This window comes from Echinops telfairi, unplaced genomic scaffold, assembly GCF_000313985.2.
Source record: "Echinops telfairi isolate 266 unplaced genomic scaffold, ASM31398v2 ScPeMD7_7469;HRSCAF=8507_1, whole genome shotgun sequence".
Classification (NCBI taxonomy): Eukaryota; Metazoa; Chordata; class Mammalia; order Afrosoricida; family Tenrecidae; genus Echinops; species Echinops telfairi.
Window position 1 is genome coordinate 97,104,302 of NW_022111373.1, and position 14,016 is coordinate 97,118,317.

General features: G+C 38.8%; 1 protein-coding gene across 1 annotated transcript in view; it reads left to right on the forward strand.

The window, feature by feature from the left end:
* ANKRD55 (ankyrin repeat domain 55) overlaps window positions 1-14,016 on the forward strand; it is a 148,238-nt gene that overhangs the window by 46,138 nt on the left and 88,084 nt on the right. The window contains exons 2-4 of the mRNA XM_004703710.2: window positions 3,552-3,674; window positions 5,431-5,561; window positions 9,812-9,921. Of these exons, the coding sequence (XP_004703767.1) occupies window positions 3,552-3,674; window positions 5,431-5,561; window positions 9,812-9,921 (364 nt within the window). The remainder of the gene's footprint in view (window positions 1-3,551; window positions 3,675-5,430; window positions 5,562-9,811; window positions 9,922-14,016) is intronic.

A 14,016-nucleotide genomic window follows, 5' to 3' on the forward strand; every position in this document is an offset into this window, starting at 1 on the left:
TTCTGGTGTTTCCCTTCTTCTCAAAGCTACCCATAAAGTTTGTTGTGGTCCACCCAGTTGAATGCCTTTGCATAGTCACTAAAACACAAGTAAACATTTTTTTATGATATCCTCTACTTTAAGCCAAGAACCATCTGACGTCAGCAACGATATCCCTTGTTCCACATCCTCTTTTTCATCTGGCTTGAATTTCTGGAAGCTCCCTGTCAATGTATTACTGCAACCATTGGTGAATGATTTTCAGTAAAAGTTTACTTGCATGTAATATTAATGGTATTGTTCTATAATTTCAGCATTCTTTGGGGCACCTTTATTTACAGTGGGTCACTTCCAGTCAGTTAGCTAGTATGTTAGGCTGGGTTGACTAGATAAACAAATCCAGTGATGCTCATCTATGTGTAAGAATGAGCTTTATATGAAGAAGCAATTTTACACCAAGAAGGCAGCCCAGCCCAGTCCAACTCAAGTCCATAAGTCCGAGACTAGTGCCTAAGACCCTCTTCAGACTCATGCAACCACTTGCTGGTGACACAGAATGGTGAACTTGGAAGCAAAAAGGATACAGGCCGGAGCATGCAGTCATGTGAATCCAAAGTTGGTAGAGACATGGCAGGGCAGCAACAGCTCTCAAAGTTGGTAGCAAAGTCCCAGCAAGTAGGAAGGTGAATGAGCAGAGAAAGAGGTTGTCTCTGTTCACCTTGCTCTTACACAAAAGGCTCATGACATCAAGGGGGTGTCATCAGACTTCGACTTGATTGATAGGTTCAACTCCACTCCTGCCCAAGGCTGTCTAGTTGTCATAATCCCTAGCTACTACAGCCAGGTATCTCTTTTTCAAATTCCTTGACAGAGGAGACAGAGTGCTTTCAGTGCTTCATTAGCTTGTTGAAACACTTCAGTTGATAGTCCACTAATTCTTGGAGCTTTGTGTTTGGCTAATGCTTTCAATACCATTGGTTCTTCTTCCAGTACCATTGGCTCTTGCTCATATGCTCTCTCCTGAAATGGTGGAATGTCAAGGAATTCTTTTTGGTACAGTGACTTTGTGTCCTCTTTCCATCTTCTCTTGATGCTTTCTGCATCATTAAATAGAATCTTTCAATATTAGAACAGAAGCCTTGAATTTTTTTTTCTTCAGTTCTTTCAGAATAAGATATGCTAAGAATGTTATTCTATTTTGGATTTCTAACTCTGTGTCTTTACCCATTTCATTATAATATTTTACTTTTTCTTCTCAAACTGCCTTTTGAAATTTTCTACTCAGCTATTTGATTTCATCATCTCTTCCATTTGTCCTAGCTACTTACTCTATAATTAAGAACAAGTTTCAGGATCTCTTCTGACATCCACTTTAGTCTTTTTTTCTTTATTGTCTTTTAAAAATCATTTTATTGGGGATTCATACAACTCTTATCACAATCCATATGTACATCCATTGTGTCAAGCACATCTTTATGGTCTTTTTAATGACCTTTGTTTTCTCCATATATGATGTTTTTGATGTCGTCCTACAGCTCATTAGGTCTTCTGTCATTAGTGTTCAAGGTGTCAAATATGTTCTTTAGATATTCTGGAAATTCGAATGAGATAGACTCAAGGTTGAGTTTTGGCTCTTTTGACTTCTTACTTTCTTCAGCTTCCACCTGACTTACATGTGAGAAATTAATGATCTATTCCACAATTGGCCCCTGACCTGGTGTTAGCTGCTGATATTGAGCATCACCATTCTCTCTTCCCACAGATGTAACCAATGCAATTTCTGTGTATTCCATGTGGAGAAGTTTACATACACAGCCACCATTTATGTTGTTGAAAAAAGTTATTTGTGATGAAGAAGTTGTTGGTTTTGAAAAATTTTTATCATGCAATCTCCTGTTTCTTTTCTCTCACCAAGGCCATAGTTTCCAACTACTATTCCTTCCCCTTTTGTTTCCACCTTTTGTATTCCAATCTCCAGTAATTACCAACGCATTTTGATTGCATATTTGATCAATTTCCAACTAAAAGAGTGGATAGAATATTTCAATTTCTTCATCACTAACTTTCGTGGTTGGTTTGTGTGTTAGTCCAGGTAGACTAGAGAAACGAATCCAGGGAGACTCATATGTGTATAAAAAAGAGCTTTATATACAAGAGCAGTGGAATATTGAGAAAACATCCCAGTGCAGTCCAGATCAAGTTCATAAGTCTGATATTAGCCCATATGTACAATACCAATCTATAAATTCCCCTTCAGACTCATACAACACATGCCAAATGCAGGAAGATCACAGGCCAGTGGGTGGAAGGTCTTATGGATTCAGTGATGGTAGAAGCATCTCTGTACTGGCAGGGGTCTCCACGTGTCTCCTCCGGCTCCAGAGCTCTAGTGTAGCTCCATGCATCTTGTCAACAGAAATGTCTCACAGAGAGTGAGCCTGGGTCCTGCCTCCAGCAAGCTATTTATCTCCTTAGTGCCTCTAAATGAGTTCATCAAGCTGCAACCTGATTGATGGGGTAAACTACACCCTTTCACTCTTAAGCCTCTCAAATTGACAACAGATTATATAAAGACCACAATTTGTAAATATGAATAATAGTTATTTTGAATGGATTTTCTTGTATGCAGATAGATATGCTATCACAGACAGTATTATACTTCAAATAGATCTTCTCATGTCCTTTTGATGATGAGTGACTCAATTCTTCTTGAATTTGTCAAACCCAGTAGAGTAAACCATATGATCATCTGATTCAGAATGACCAATGCCAATCCATTTCAACTCACTAATGCCGAGAATATTGATTTTTGTGTGCTCCATTTCAATTTTGATTACGTACAATTTTCCTAGATTCATGCTTTATATATTCCATGTTCTAATTATTAGATTTTTACAGCTGTTTCTTTTCATTTTGATTCATGCCCCATCAGCAAATGAAGATCCCAATAGCTTTACTCCATCCTTGTCATGATTATAGTCAACATTACTTTGAGAGGGCAGCTCTTCCTCATTCACATTTTGACTCAGAGCGGGCTCTAGGGAAGAAACATCACCTGGTAGAAGAGAAGCAGCCACTGCTAGACACTAGTTTCTCCTCTCTTCACCAACCTCCTGCCAGTGATGCCCACTAGTAGGCCAGACAGTACAGATCAGGTAAAGAAGCTCAGAGATTGCATCTGAAGAATAGAAAGGAAGGAGCATACTTTCTTTCTTTCAAAGGTAGAAACCGAGTCATTGAAAGACAAAGCAGCATAATTCAGGAAAAATCCAGACCCGGAAAAAGGCCCCACTTTTCACTCTGCTCTGACTTTGAATCGCCTGAAAGCTGTGGAGAATCACACAGTCCAAGCCCTTCAGGCTCCTCCTTAACAAAAGGTGTCAACAGGGCCCACTTTTCTTCAGAAGTGGTGAAGATGCACGTGTCAAGGATGACTCAGTCTTCTGCCTGGACTTACCAGAGAGGTTTTAATGAATCACTCATGTGGGTGCAGGTTTGGGTAGGTATTACTATTATTTCAGTGAACTCAATCTGCCCCTCCTATAGAGTGTGTCTCTATTTGATTCATAAAGGTGACTCAGCTGAGGAAGTTGACCTGAGCATGGTTTACCAAGCAGCATCCAATGGAGATGTCAATGCTCTGACTGCAGTGATTCGGGAAGACCCTTCAATCCTAGAATGCTGTGACAGCGAAGGTGAGATACCCTGCAGAGTGTTTATCCTTCAGAGATGGCCTTCAAAGATGAGTGATGCCAAATAAAAGTTTATCTTGCAAGCCACTTTCATACTGGATGCTTAAACAGTCTTGCAAGATAAAGAGTTATCTGCCTGTGGCTAAGTCTGGATAACTCCACATTTTTAAAAATGAGAGTCGTGGGCACAAATCTTCATATTCTTTTATATCACCTCTTATAATGAAGCCAGTCACTTTAAATAGTTTGTTTCCAACTTCTATGATTAAATAGGTAGACCGAGTAGTTATAAAAATGATGTGTGACTATTAAAGTCAAAGAGTAAGGAATTAAGATTCCAGGCAGAGGGAGTAGACATTCTTCACTCATCCCAATTAAAACAGCTGGAAATAATACATAAAATAAACATACGAAGAGTCTGGAAGGTAGACCAGAAAAGGATGACTGACTAGGATCTCAGGACCTAAGGATAACATGAGAAGTTCCCTGGGTTTTCTTCTTGCCTCATAGGTTACAGACTTGAAGTTGAGGAAGCCAGCAACCCAGAAATGCCAACAAACCCCCCGCTAAGACTGCTCTCGCTAGTCAATAGAACGTGAAAGGGGGAGCTTCGCAAGACAGAAAACTCTCAGATAATAACCGTTCTACCCCAGCCAAAGAATATAAAGCAAACCCATGCCCCACCCCACGCACATCAGTGAAGACCAAGTTGGGAGCCTCCATCTCCACACCACTTGGTGTTAATGAGGTATCTCTTGTGCTCCCCACTGGGTGGGTGCTATCAGAGGACGCCTTGTCAAGTTAGGACTTTTTACACCACTCCGAAGTTACAAGGGGACACTCTGCACCTGGTGTAAGTGGAAACTGTGTGAGGGAACAATGAAAAGGTGCTTTCACTCTATAAATCAAAGAGGTGTCATCAAGAGGGCTTAAGAATTGTTAACAATATAGAAAGCTGCATTAGCGAGAAAAAGGCCAAGAAATTTGCCCCAAGGAATCTTTTCCCATCACGATAAAGCATCTGCTGATTCTTTAAGGATAGAAAGGGCTACCCTATGAGAATTTTGTTGGGAAACCTTAACCTATCCACCCTACAACCTTGATTATGCCCTTTTAGGATGCTTTTTGCACCTAAAACTCAAAGAACATTCCAAGGAGAATGATTTGAGTTTCCTGAGGATACCAAGACTGCTGTTTAGACATGATATAAGTAGAATAGAATTCTTCAGGGAACTCTCTGTGGGAAGAGCTCGAGAGATGGGAACGTGGCTTTTAAAAGTGTGCAGACCTGGATGGAGGACATAGCAAGAAACAATAGTTTCACATTTGATACTTCCATTTAATAAAGTTTGATATCATTTTATAGCAGTACTTTTTTACTTACTCTCATTCACACAATCATGGGGATTCCCAATAAATTTAACCTGGTGGTTTACTTGCCTTTAGTCACATATTAACTGGTTTGTTCTTATTTACAAAATAAGAAGAATGGATGTTTCTAATAAATCAATAATTGAAAAATTAAGAAGATTGAATAAGAGCAGAAATTTTCATTTATATAAAATACAATATTCTTATTTTATTTAACAACATAACATGAAGAACAAAAAATATCTTCATCTCTCTTAAGACCCACACAGCACAACTCAACAGCACAACTCAGTGGTTCATTTTTCTGCAAAAAGCAGGCAAATAAAGTCTACTCATAAATTTAACACGCCAAATGTTTTTTAAAGGCTGTTGAAATGTTTCATTCCAGGGTGCACGCCCTTGATGCATGCGGTTTCCGGACGTCAAGTGGACACAGTGAAGCTGCTGTTGAAGATGGGAGCCAATATCAACATGCAGGACACGCATGGCCGCACGAGCTTATGCTTGGCAACCTACCTGGTACCAATTTGTGTTTCTCAGGGATTAAGGAGGGAATGTGTTTATAGTCTCTTTCATCAACTGGTAAAGAAAGTCAGCTTGTAGACCAGGACTCCTGGTGGCCGTGTCGAGTAAGGCATGCACTGCTAACTACAAGGGTTGTGGTTCAAACCCACCAGACTCTCCATCAGGAAAATGGAGGCTATCGGCTCACCTAAAGATTTCTAGCCTCAGAAACACCTCCATGGTAGTGGTTTGGGGCTTGTAGACCATCATGATGCCCTAGTATATTCTGTGGCTCCCCTCAGTAAGACCTTGTCCCTGGTTCTCCGGAGGCATATTGGGAAGGGGGTCAATGTCACAGGGACGTAAAGCTCATCACTCCCTCTTTGCAACGTTAGAGTGAAGTATTAAAGGGAAGTTTGGCAAAACAGGCATTTCAAAATTAGGTCTCAGTCAAAGCCAGCTCAGTTACAAATAACAGTATTGTAGATGTGTGGTGTTCAACAAATCACTTCACGTCTTTGTGCTTCTCTAATGTGTGAAAATGTAATGAAAATAATATTTACTTCAGAACAAAGTTTATCACAATTGAAGGAAAAAGCATATATGGAATCACCAAGGAAGACTTTGAAGACTGACCATGGATTTCACATATATTCAATGGTGTTCTGATTTTTCTTAAGAAAAAGGAAAAAAATCACATACACACAATTCCAGGAAATGTTGCATAATGATTGTTTTTTTTTAATTTAAAAGTCAGACCCACTTAAAGATGTTTTTCAAAAACTTTTAAAGTTTTGGCAGTTCTAAAATTTGCTTAGTATGCCTTTGGGTCTCCTGGTCAAATTATTTTTTCCTCTCAGAGAATTTGATGACTTGATCATTAAAACTAAAAGCAGATTTAATACATTAGTAAGCTATGAGTCAAGACGGAAAAAGCCAGAAAACTATTTGCTTCTATGACTTACCCATTTGGTCAGTTTAAAAAAGCCATATTCAATATTATAAGCTGTGGCTTTTTATTGTATTGTGATTACATGTATATATGGTTGGATACGTGAGTTTGCCATTATAACTGTTCTCAAGTGTACCATTCAGTGACATTAATATTCCCCATATAGTCCTACCATCATCATCATTTCCAAAAGCATTTCATCACTCCAAACAGAAATGCTTTCAATAATAACTCACATTATGTCCTCCCTCAAACCCCCAGTAGCCAATAATGAACTGTTTTCGCTATGCATTCAGCTATTCTGGATATTTCATATCAGTAGAATTATACAATGTTGATCTGACTTACTTTACTCAGCATGAGGTTTTCGGGATTCATTAATGCCATAGCTGAATAATATTCTAGTATATGGATATACCCACCACCTCCCTGTCAAGTTGTAGCATTGTAATGGCTTATGTGTTACTGTGATTTGGGAAGCTATGTTGTTGCTATTTTAAATACCAGTAGGGTCACCCAACGCAAACAGGTTTCAGCAGTTCTTCCTGACTAACAACAGAGTAGGAAGAAGGAGGAGACTGTCTCTTCAAAGAGATTATCCACTAAAAACCTTATGAATAACATTGAAACATTATCAGATACTGAAAATCTGTGAATCGAAGCAGAACATTATGAGAGATAGTGCTCTAAAATGAACCCTCAGGTCAGAGGGTATTTAGAACATGACAGAGGAAGGGCTGTCTTATCAGAGTAGCGTCTACCACATGGACTGGGCTGGAGTAAAGCCTGCAGGGACAAAGCTTCCTTTGTTGATGGACCACAGCTCCACATGAGAGGAAACAGCTGCAAACTGTTGCTTTTATCAAGTCTTATCAAACTGCTTCATATATCAATTAATAATGAAAACTTGGAATGTATAAAATATGAATGTAGGAAAATTGGAAATCATCAAAAATGAAATGGAATACACAAAGATCAATGTTCTAGGTAGTGGTGACCTGAAATGGCTGGATAGTGGTCATTCTGATGTTTTAAAAAATCATAGGATTTACTATTCTGGGCATGACAGATTCAAAAGGAATGGCATGGCATTCATGGTCAAAAAAGACATTTCAAGATCTATCTTGAACTACAGTGCTGTCTGTGATAGGAAATATCCACATACTAGGAAACCAAATCAACACAACTATTATTCACATTATGATGCAAAATTGGAGAATTCCACCAAGGTTCCTAGTCTGAAATGGATCAAACATGCAATCAAGAGGCATTGATAATCATTGACACTTGGAATGTAAAAGTTGGAAACAAAGAGGAGGGAATAGTAGTTGGAAAATATGGCTTTGGAGACAGAAACAAAGTTGGAGATTGCAAGAACCAATGGTCCTGAAGACAGAAGTCTGCACTGAAAGCAGTAGCAAAAACCAAGGCACCAGCAATGCATGGAATACCAGTTGAATTGTTTCAACCAGCTGATGAAGTCCTAAAATCACTGTCACCTATGTCAAGAAATTTGGAAGAGAGCTATCTGTCTGTGTGCTTTGCTCTTGTTACTAGTGTTAAAAATCCATTGTCAAAAACAAGATCTTAGAGCTTAATTCTTATGATTTCTTCTAAGAGTTATATGACTTAAGTTCTTATAGTTAGGTTTTTGATCTAGTTAGAGTTCATTTTCATATACGATGTGAGATTTAAATTCAGCTTTATTCTTTTGCGTGTGGAGAGCCAGTTATCTCAGTACCACTTATTGAGACTTTTCCTTCCCTATTGAATGTACTTGGCACACTTGTCCAAAAATCAATTGGTCATACATATATATGACCTGTGCATTTTAATATGATTTTTAAAAATTATGACTTGAGTGAAAGTTTACATGTAAGTTAGTTTTTCATTCACAAATTCATACACATTTAAATCTATTGTTTGCCATCTGATGTGTTTTTGTTGATAGATTTTTATCCAGACTTTGCAGAATCAATAAGCCTTTTTTTTTCATGATCTCTATGAATTTAAACATTATAACTTTTACTGCTTTTAACATTGCCTTCAGGGAAATTTTTAAAGTAATTTTTCTCATCATCTTGTTGACTTGATATAACATAAACTTGAGGCTCAATTATAAACAAATGGAAGAGAACAGGAAGCCTGCTTCTGAACAAAATAGAATTACAATCTTCTTCATAATAACAGTTTTTAGTTATTTATGAGCCTATAATTTGGTGATTAACCCAAGTGGTTCTGAATGAATGTAGGAGGGAGTCTGCAGCATACGAGTCGGATTGGATAAGTCACTTTAGGAAGTATGAAATGGAGAATAACAGCTGGTCTGAAATTGAAGCTGCACTTTGAGATGGGAGATATAGTGAGGAAATGACCCAGCTCTAAGTGCTGACTAAAGGAAGGGGCACGCATGGGATGTAGCAATATTAGTTCTCAGTTGGGGAAGTTAAGGATCAGCAGGGCGCCCACAAAATTTTCTTGAAGAGTTCCTATTGCGTAAAACACAACAATGGGGAATCTTTGGAAGGTACTAGAAATACTTCCATGAATTAATGTAGGAGGAAGTCTCTGCAGCATATGACGAGGGCTGGATAAGTCATTTAAAAAGTAAGAAATAGAAAGCAAAACCTAACCTGAAACTGGAATCCTTGGAAGACACTGGAAATAGTTCTCTGTTCAGGTGTTTAGACTGTCCAAATCAGAAAGACCAGTCAACAAGATGAGCAGTCGACAAGATGTCCCAACCAGTGGAGTGGGACACAGATCAAGATTCTAGGGATTGGGAAGGAGGTTGGTTAGAATAAGCAAGACTTTAACCTTGCAGGTGTTAGAACAGAAACTTAGAAACTTGCACAAAGGCCCATTTATTAGAAAGGAGGCACATGGCAGAATTGCATAGAAATCCAATTTTTAGAATTGGGTCATAACATCTAAGCCAGACCATTAACAACAATGATTGGAAGTTCACAGACTAAGAGGCTAGGGATGGTTCACCATTTCATATCACATGCCATGTATTGCCCAGAGATTGGTACCAGTATGAACATATCAACAGAAAGAACACTGCTGAATGGCTCTAGAAATAGGAGGGGACAACTAGATACAGGAATCAGTCTGCATCTGACCAGTATTCCATCACAGTCTTCCAGAAAATCTGGGAATTCACACTTAGGGGTTGTGGCACTTAACCACTTCAAGTCAAAGAAAATATAATTTTAACCAAAGATGAAAGGGAAAGAAAAGTAGAGAGATTTTGGGGGAATATGTTATATGAGATGTGTTGTATAATGATGCGCTTGCTCTTGTATTTCAGGGTTGGCTTGAAGGCTGCGTGAGTCTGCTCAGAAATGGTGCCAAGCACAACATCCCTGATAAAAATGGTCGTCTGCCATTGCATGCTGCCACTGCTGAGCCTGATGTGAGGTAAGTAGGCAAGTTGGCACAGCACTCAGGTTGGCAGGGACTCAACTTACATTAGAGGGTCATTCAATCCATCCCTTTGTGGCTAATAAAAATGAAATCCATATCTAAGTAAATAAAAATATCTTGGAATAGTTTTAATCTCTAGTCTCATTCCCCTACTAAAGAAGCAAAACCCCTTCTTTCTTTGTCCTTCGTTTAAAGAGACTGTTATTTGTCATCAAGTCATACATGCATTCATTCAATTCATTAGTCATTATTGATTTAATAAATTTTGCTTTTTGTATACTTTTGTTATATCGAATGCTTATTACACACTGTTCTAGGCCCTAGGAGTTCCCTAGAAACCAAGACATAATATCTGACCTTATAAAGTTTAGATTCTAGTGAAGCCACTAAGCAGCATATTAGAAAACAATACTCAAGCAAGACAATTTCAGGTAGTTATCTTCTCTAGGAAGAACATCAAACTGAGTATAGGAGCAAAGACCGAACAGAATGATTAATGCCTAAACCCAGGGTCATTCCAACATGTATTTATGGGTTAGGAAAAGGAAAATAACCAAAGGTGGAGGGCAGGGACTCACTGCCATCGAGTTGATTCCAATTCATAGTGACCTTATAGAACAGAGTAGAACCGCCCATATGGGTTTCCATGGCAATGAATCTTTACAGGAGCAGAGAGCCTCAAACTGCTGACCTTGCAGTTAGTAGCCCAACACATAGCCCACTAAGCCACCAGGGCTCCAAGAGAAGGAAAAGAACCTAAGACAGAGAGAGACTAGTGGAAGAGAGAGGAAAGCAAGAGTATGATTCGGAAACCATGTGAAGAAATATATCAAATAAACTGATAAAGAGCACATTTTAAAAATCACTCTTGATGTTAACCTTGATTACCTGGATGAAGTCATGTTTGTTTGTTTTTAAATCATTTTATTGGGGGTTCATACTGCTCTTATCATAATACATACATTGGGTCAAGCACATTTGTGTATTTGTTGCCATCATCACTTTCAAAACATTTTCTTAATGCTTGAGCCCTTGGTATCAGCTCCTCATTTTCCCCCTCCCTCCCTTACAAACTCTTGATAATTTATAAATTATGATTTTTTTCATGTCTTACACTAACCAATGTTTCCTTCACCCACTCTTCTGTTGTCTGTCCCCCTGGGAGGGGGTTATATGTAGATCATTGTGATCGGTTCCCCCTGCTCCCCCACCTTCCCTTTATGCTACTGGTGTCACTACTCTCATTGCTGGTCCTGAGGGGTTTATCTGTCCTGGATTCCCTGGGTTTCCAGCTCTTATCTGTACCTGTGTGTATTCTCTGGTCTAGCCAGATCTATAAGGTAGAATTGGGGTCATAGAGAGGAAAGTTGTATGTTCCATCAGTGCTACACTGCACCCTGACTGGCTCATCTCTTCTGTCAAGTATAATGCCATCTTTGCCATTCCGCCACATCTAAATGGTCTCAATCTTTATACTTTTTATTAAAACAAAGGCTTTTTAATGTGAGCTAACTGAAAGTTTACAGAACAGATTGCCATCTTTGTATTCAACAATTTATCAAACCTTCCAATGGCTTGCTCTGTTCCCATCCTGGTTTTGCCCATCTCCCTCTTGTTAGATATTGTCTTTTCCTTCACCCAAGGGAACACCTGTCTACCTGTTAGCCTGTGACTTTCCCTTCTCTGCCTGCCTCCTCCTTGAGTAATCATCAAATCTGATTGTTTTATTATTTTTTTAGTATGAAAGCCTTTTCTTAGTTTTTCGTTTTCTGTATTTTTAACGGTAGCTTCAAAAAATGTTCTTAAAGATTTTCAAAGTAGCTGCTAACAGCATTTCCACGGAGGAAAAGGCCTCTTTCTTAACCTTTGTCAACACCAAAGAGACCAGGTTTTGTGGGCCTCATCCTTTACATTTTGTGTCCATAACTAAAACGTGTAGTCTGGGAAATGTCAATGCCATAAGTTCTCAGGTTTAAATTGAAAAATTTTCTCACTTCAACGTTCTTTACGATGAAATAAAAAGGGTTAGAAAAAGAGGACCTGATACCAAGGGCTCAAATAGAAAGTAAATGTTTTGAAAATGGTGATGGCCATATATGTACAAATATGCTTGATACAATTGATATGTGGGATGTTATAAGAGCTGTAAAAGCCCCCAATAAAATAATCTTTTTTTAAAAAAAGGTTAGAGAATTTCAAGGCTATTCCCAAAGATCTCTTATCATCATTGAATTGTTCACAGAATAACAAAAAAACTCAGATTTACTCAAAGTCTAACAATACAAGAAAGTATAACAAAGAGACAGCTCACCCAGACAGCTCATTACCAATAAACATTGTAAGGAATGAGTCTCTTTTGATTAACTAGACACAAATTAATGCCCTTTTTGACAACTCACATTTAGTCACAAAATTGTTTTTTCTCTCTATGGTGATCTAAAATAAAATATACTCTTTTTTTAGGATATCATTTTATTGGGGGCTCTTATAACAATCCATACATCAATTATATCAAGCACATTTGTACATGTGTTGCCATCATCATTTTCAAAAAATTTTCTTTCTACTTGAGGGCTTGGTATCAGCTCCTCTTTTTGCCCTCCCTCCCCCACCTTCCCACTCTCATAAGCCCTTAATTAATTATAAATTATTATTATTTTCATATCTTACACTGTCCGCTGTCTCCCTTTACCCACTGCTTCTGTTTTCTGTACCCCTCGGGGTATGGGGTATGTGTTATACATCAATCACTGCAATCGGTTTCCCCTTTCTACCCCTTTCCCCCACCTTCCCCCTACCCTCATGGTATCGCTACTCCCATTATTGCTCCTGAGTAGTTTATCTGTCCTGGATTCCATGTATCAAGAGCTCTTATCTGTACCAGTGTACATGCTCCAGTCTAGCCAGATTTATAAGGTAGAACTGGGGTCATGATAGTAGGGGGCGGGGAAGAAGCATTAAAGAACTAGATGAATGTTATGTGTCTAGTCAGTGCTATACTGCATCCTGACTGGCTCATCCCTTCCTTGTGACTCTTCTGTGAGGGGATGTCCAATTGTCTACAGATGGGCTTGGGTCTCCACTCTGACCCCCTCATTCACATCTCTATGTAAAATATACTTCTTAATACTGTTTTACCTTGACTTGTTCTGCATCACTGCTCTTTTCTGCAGAGTACTCATTTAAAATTTGACATTTCTGAAGCACAGCATCCTGCTTAGTTATGATAATGACAGTTCTTGTAACAAAGCAACGAAAAGCTGTAGTGTTTTGTTGTTGTTAGGTGCCATAGAATTAGTTCCAACTCCCAGGTACCCTATATAAAATAGAAAAAACAGATATGGACCTCGTGATCATCCTACTCTATGCTGCTTGAAAGGGTTGTTACAGTCGCTGTGTCAATTTCTCTCATTAAACATCTTCCTCTTTTCACTTACCCTCCACTTTACCAAGAAGCCCTGATGACCCTGTGGGATAAGCATTGCACTACTAAAACAAAGTCGGCAGTTCAAATCCACCCACCCCACCTTGGGGAAAAAATGAGGCTACAAAGATTTATAGTCTTGTGAACTCTATAGAGTTGCTATGAGTCTGAATTGACTTTATGATGGTGGGTGGATGGATGCAAGAGATGTGGGTTTAATTTCCAGCCAATGCGAATCATGCACAGTCATCACTCATCTGTCAGTGGAGGTTTGCATATTGCTCACATGTTGACTAGGTTTCAACAGACCTTCGAGACCAAGAGGAACTAGAAAAAAAGGCTTGGTCATCTATTTCCAAAAATATCAGCCAATGAAAATCTTATGGATTGTACAACGGTCCAATCCCAACTGATCATGGGGATGGCCTAGCCTTGGGCATCACTTCATTCTATTGTCACCTGAGGGAAAGTAAGGACCAACAACAGAGTGACAGAGTGCCAGCTCAGGAATCAGACTGCATCAGTCTCCATAGCTTATTGGCCATGTTGTTCAGGCAAGTTAACCACTCCTGGGTCACCTAGAGTTCTTTTGTTCTAGAAAGCCAGGAAAACACAGTAAGTACTTCAAGAAGAAATAAATCTCCAAAGGTCTGTCTAAATAAGAT